At 40.2% G+C, this 6,423-nt stretch overlaps 1 protein-coding gene across 1 annotated transcript; it reads left to right on the forward strand.

The window, feature by feature from the left end:
- Positions 1-329: 329 nt before the first annotated feature.
- LOC109756555 (serine/threonine-protein kinase Nek3-like) lies at positions 330-2,554 on the forward strand. Its single transcript, XM_040391196.3, has 11 exons — positions 330-979; positions 1,067-1,133; positions 1,237-1,306; positions 1,455-1,504; positions 1,592-1,636; positions 1,731-1,811; positions 1,902-1,944; positions 2,042-2,091; positions 2,182-2,263; positions 2,348-2,397; positions 2,477-2,554. Exons 1-11 carry the CDS (start codon positions 864-866, stop codon positions 2,552-2,554), a joined length of 732 nt encoding a protein of 243 aa, XP_040247130.1. The 5' UTR covers positions 330-863.
- The last annotated feature ends 3,869 nt before the right edge of the window (positions 2,555-6,423 follow it).

The following is a 6,423-nucleotide window of genomic DNA, read 5'->3' on the forward strand; positions in this document are numbered from 1 at the left end:
CCTTTCATTCAGTTTTTGCAGAGAAGTTCAGTTGCCTTGCGTATGGCTTTACCAACAGTTCTTTTGTGCAGTTGACGCAATGGTATGATGTAGCATGTTGGCATATAGTTTTATCCACCATTTATAGGGAATACGTATTCTTCTTAGGTTCCCTTGCTACAAATGTTAAAAAACTTAAATACAGTAAATGATTGTGTTTTTAGATGGAAAACGCCGTTTCCAGTAATAGTTGGACAACCTGAAAAGAATTGCTCGAGTAACATGTTTCCAAGCAGCATACTGCATAATCTTTCAAATTATAGGCAAGGTTATACAAGAAACACTGACCTAGGAGTTAGTGTAGTACTTTGTTCATCATTCTATAATTTCTTTGCACCAAGACGTGGATCCTAATGGCTTACTAACATCCTAATTTTCCATCATGGTGGTTTGAGTTTGTTGCCTGCGCTTATTACTAGGAAATGAAGCTCTCAGCCTGGTTCAACAAACTTAACTGAACTTCTGTACACGAGATAAATAAATTCACTGTATTAAGATGTTAAGAGTCCTTATACTGATATTTTATTTAGTTATTTTTATTCAAGGATACATTAATTAAGTTTCAAAGTTAATTGTCATTTTTAGTAAATTGGTGTGTGGTAGCATTCTTTAGGTAGTTGTTAATTTACAACACTCTGCACATGTATTGACCGCGCGTCCGTTCTGCTTCCTTCATTTGTCTTTCTTTCTGACTCTAGAATGAATTCGTCCTTGGCGTGGCCCGTTGAAATTTTCTCCAGTCTGTTTCCTTGCAAGAATCAGCACAGGCAACGTAACAATTCAATTCCTTGGGTGTTTTTCTTGCGATTCCCCTTCAGGGCCATATGACTCTTGGCAGGGAAGAAGCTATTTGGGCTGAATCAGACGAGGTGCTGGAGCAGATTGGGAAGGGCTCCTTTGGCTCTGCGCTCCTGGTGAGGCAAAAGGTTGAGAGGAAGAGGTTGGTGCAATTCCATTGCAATTCCACCCTTGCTTGCTCTCCACATTCCCTGGACCATCTCTCAATCTCAAGTATGCCTTGTTGCAGGTATGTCTTGAAGAAGATCCGGCTCGCCTGTCAAACCGTCAGGTGCCGGCGATCCGCACACCAAGAGGTCTCTTTCATTCCCTATTTTGTGCCATGTCACATGTCAACATTCAACTTAGATGCATGGTTTGTTTGACCTTTGGATGAAATTCGGCATTTTGTTCATGCAGATGGAGCTCATCGCAAAAGTAAGGAGCCCAATCATCGTGGAATACAAAGATTCTTGGGTGGAGAAGGTGGGCATGGTCCTCCCCTCTTCTCTTATGATCTTATCTTGCAACGTTTCAATGTTCCTACTGAAAATTTCAAAAAGAAAAAAATGTTCTGACGGAAGGATTCATGTGACCGCCGACATCTGAAATTCGTGTTTTTTGTTGTTGTCATCGAGGGTGCTATGTGTGCATCATGATTGGTTACTGCGGGGGAGGGGACATGTATGTGTGTAACTTGTGAAGTGAGCTCTGAACTGAATTTGGAACCTGTAACGATATTGTGGTTCTCTATTTTTCCCTGTGCATTTGCAAGCTAGAGGCCATTAAGAAGGCTAACGGCAACCATTTCTCGGAGGAGGTGCTCAACTACTTTGTAATATGTCTTGTTCAGTAGCTGCAAATTCCGCTTACTGAATTTTGCCATTTTGCAATGCCAATTTTTCTGGATGCAGAAACTCTGTGTGTGGCTTGTGCAGCTCCTGATGGCGCTTGATTACTTGCATGCCAATCATATCCTTCATCGAGATGTCAAGGTTGTTACATTTGTAACCTTTATCTGGTACTCACATTTCATTTCAGTTAAGCCTAGCCGGTTGCTCACCATGCATAGTACTTTTTTTCAGTGTTCAAATATATTTCTTCCAAAGGACCAAAATATACGGATCGGTAAGTATGCTCTAATAAAATCAGTTACTAGGAAAAATACTTGAAAGAACTGACGACAATATCTTCTGTTTCCGAATATATATCTTGTCTGAAACAGGCGATTTTGGGCTTGCTAAAGTGTTTACTTCTGATGATTTAGCTTCGTCGGTAAGTTGTTCTTGCTCAATCCACAGGCACGTGTTTCTTTCTAATATATAAGTTGCTTATATAATTTGATATATTGTGTTTGTTCTGAAGGTTGTAGGAACTCCCAGTTACATGTACCCTGAACTTCTTCCTGACATTCCATATGGCTCCAAGTCCGATGTATGGTCGTTAGGCAAGTCTTCCTATCTAATATTCAGTCACATGTCTTGCTCTGAATGTCGCATTGTTCTCTTGTCTAAACATCTGCAATTTTCAGGATGCTGCATCTATGAGATGACTGCGCTGAAGCATGCATTCAAAGCATTTGTAAGTCGATATGCTCTTTAAGCATTTGGTATTACGTTTCGCCAAAAGTTGCATTTAAGATGATGTTTTTCCCTAACAGGATATGCAAACACTGATAAACAAGATTAACAAGTCTGTTGTCGCCCCTCTACCGACTATATATTCTGGCGCATTGTAAGCACTTGTAACGGATTAACTTGTAGGAAGTTCTTGTGAGCTATTCATGCCATCTGAAAATTATTTTTATAATATGTTTATTTTCTGTCATGCAGTAGGGGATTCATCGAAAGCATGCTGCGCAGAAATCCAGATCACAGACCGTGTACGAGTCATTCTCCTAGAGAATATTTATTTTATTTTAATGACTACAATCTTGTTTCTGCACTCATTTGCGCATCTCATCGCCTCACACTGATTATGTTTTCCAGGCTGTAGATCTGCTAAACCATCTGCATCTTCAGCCCTATGTGTTGGAAATCCAATCGAAATCAAGTCCGGCTCGCAATATGTTCCCAGCTATACTTCCTAACAGACATGAAAAAACAAGACTGTGTGTTCTGATGATGAAGACAATTGCAAACCCCGATATATTAAGAGTCATTCATTTAAAGTACAGAGGATTGTGGAACTTGACAATGCCACTGCTAACCATGGCCCTCCTCAGTCTACCAGAACAGCAAAAGATTGTTCAGAACTGCTTCATCAAGAGATGGGTCAGTTACCAGTCCAGCTCACCAAGGAAGTTGTCCAAGAAGCGATGCAGGATAAACATTCAAAAGAAACAAGATCACCGGGACCTACTCCACGAAGGGCGTCCTCGACTCCTAGGAGACGGCTAGAACCTGCAAAAACATTTCATGCTAGAACAGCTCACAAAGAGGAGGTACGTACTATCTGGCCATACAAAAGGTTAAACTCTTGTACACAGTAAAAAATAACTGAACACGCGGGAGAGCTGTGTATCAACTTGCAGGTTCGCGTTATGTGTAGTACATGTGTGACGTATTGTGTGTACTTTGATCAAATATTATGCATTAAACTTTTGTTGTTTTCACACTAGCAGCCTCCGCCGTCAAGGTCTTCAGTGGACTAGACAATACAAGCTACACGGCGAGCATCACTTTCCCCACACATGTTCAAAGCAGCTGAGAAGAGGCGAATCGCCGACATTCTCACCAGATTGAAGTCTCCTGATGTTTCAGTTAACACACCTTGAATCGACAGAATTGCTGAATTCCCACTGGCATCGTCTGAAGATCCATTGCATCCCATCATGAAACTCTTGCCACCATCTATCACTGACAAATCAATCACCAAGGACAAATGCACTTTCCAAGTGCTCCGAGGGGACAGCGAAAGCCACACCAACACTCGTGATTTGAACCTGCTCAGTATCGACAATAATCGACTCGGAAGTTCGTCCGATTGGAGGCAGAAGAGGTTCGACACGACGTCCTACCGGCAGCGAGCTGAGGCTCTAGAGGACTTGCTTGAGTTCAGTGCCCGTTGCTCCAACAAGAGAGAGATTTCAGGAGCTGCCCCCCCCCCCCCCCCCCCCCCATCCTTGTGGATCAGTAATTCAATTTTCTGACATGAAATGTTCCTCTGAGTACAACTCCAAAACCATGTTGACATTTTGAGAAAGGAACAATTCTTGGATGTACTTCAATAATATAAGTTATCTTAAGATTTTGCTGATATCTGAATAAAGTTGTAATTCGGTTGTTCTTGTTTTTGTATTTCTACATTGATAAGATTGTTTCAGTGTAGGTCCTTCTGCCTTGAAAGATCACATGGATATGCAGCCGACACTTCTTCTCCAAAATAATGAGGGAAAAAAGAGCTTTTAACAGGTAAGACTATAAGCCGTATGTTATATTTTGCTATTTTTGCTTGCTTGAGTATATAGCATGTTTGGTGATGAGTAAGCTTGTGGTGAGCTGTATTCTGAATTATCCGATATACATGCAGGCTCCCAAGTTTGTTCAAAGTGTTGTTCTATAAGATGATAGGCGCCCAAGAAGATTAATGTCATTGACTTGTCACGATCACAAGGGCTTCAATCAATTGAAGTGGTGTTTTATCCGCTATCTGATTCTCTTTCAAGCCAAAAGTAAACTATGAGAGCCGGCGAAACATAGAAAAACTATATTTATAGAACAACATAATTTCCTCATTTTACGCAGATATCTTATTCACTGAAAAATCGTAAACTCAACACTTCAACAACGTACGGCTCTGTATGTAGATTCACTCATTTTGGACATATTTTAGAGTGTAGATTCACTCATGTTGCTCCGTATGTAGTCACTTGTTGAAATCTCTAGAAAGACACAAATATTTAGGAACGGAGGGAGTATGTCTTAGAGCATCCACATGATAACATCAAGAACCTAAGGGGTGAGAGGAATAGGGAGACAACAAGTCTGATCTCATGTTAACAAAAACTGACACAACATTCGATGTGATGTGGGTCTAAAGATACAGATTAGACATACCTAATATTGAGCCACTAGAATATGTATGTTCCCATTGCAACACATGGGCAATTAGCTAAATTTAAGGAGACCAGCTGCGGCTTGATCACCTTTTTTCCTTCTCTATCCTATTCGTTCACTGATCAGGCTTGTATGTGGACGTTTGAGGAGGATTGGAGGGGACTAGATGTAAATGCTATAACATTATTGTGTTTGATACTATGTGTGTTAGCTGATTGTCAAAAAAATATGTATGTTAGCTAAGAGGGTATTGTTCTTGGTTATTTCTTAGCTCCGTGAATTGTATTTTTTTAAAGCCCGTGGCAACGCACGACCACTCTACTAGAAAGTACTAATGATGTATCTACCTCTCCCAAAATAGGTAGGAGTAGCATGTTCTAGAAGATGTGTTTTGCTACCGTAGTTTCTAAATGGGGTTTCAAGTGCCTAAATTTATTTGTAATAGTTTGCCAGCCAATTGCACATTGCAATTAAGTTTCTTGTTGTAACATTTGTTTAAAGGGAACACAATTATCCAAGTGTTAATTTTAATTAATGGATAATAGCAATGCTCATGCTTTCGCGAGACAATCGATCTTAAGCATAAATTAAAAAGAGCATCCAAGTGTTTTTATCATTTGTAATGCAGCGCACAATAAAGGGGTCAATGTTTGGGTACCACCTTTATTTTGTTCATCAGGATATGATAATCTTTATGTGTATAAGGTAGAATTAATTTCTTTTATTGAAATACATTGCATGCGAAGTAGATTAAAATTATTTTTTCCTTTGTTATTGGCTATCTTTTATATCTGAATAAAATTCGACATGCAACTAATACAAAATTTAAAAAGCCCGTGGCAACGCACGGGCAGTCTACTAGTAATAATTAGTTTGTCTATCTGGATCATTTTATCTAATTTAGCACGTTGGATTTGAGTGATGCTTGGCTTGTAATTTTGTACTCGTAAAGATTTGACGGGTTCATATACTAAAGGTGGTGGTAAGTGATTAATTTCAAGTGTTGACAGCCCCAATTAATGTGCCGGTGGATCGATACTCTAGGTCGAATCGGTAGCTGATCGATTTTGGTGGATGCGCAAGCAATACACGAGAGACGAGCGGCCCGTGCGTGCGTTAGGACCCAAATGCGTGCACTCAGCTAGCTAGCCTAAACGTGGTCACGTACACATCACTTTCTTCTTCTTCTTCTTCTTCTTCTTCTTCTTCTTCTTCTTCTTCTTCTTTCTTTTTGATGACTGATGAGAACGTTCTGCCGCTGCTCCAACGTGCTCTGCACATGACCCTCGCTACGTGCACTAGTTTATCTTTTCTCTTTTTGGGTTTCGTCTACGGTCCTTTTTTCTTCTTCTGAACTTTTGGGTATGTGCACTACCTACCTAGTATAGTGATAATCCTAACGAAAAACTAGTACACCCATGTACTGCCTCTTTATAATAACTAAATAAAAAAGACAGTGTCTTTCATGGCGGCGTCTTGGAGTTTTTTTTTAAAATGGTCAAACAGGGGAGAGGAGGCTTCCCACCTGAATATATTTCAAAAGGCCACG

The sequence above is a fragment of the Aegilops tauschii genome, chromosome 5, assembly GCF_002575655.3.
Source record: "Aegilops tauschii subsp. strangulata cultivar AL8/78 chromosome 5, Aet v6.0, whole genome shotgun sequence".
Classification (NCBI taxonomy): Eukaryota; Viridiplantae; Streptophyta; class Magnoliopsida; order Poales; family Poaceae; genus Aegilops; species Aegilops tauschii.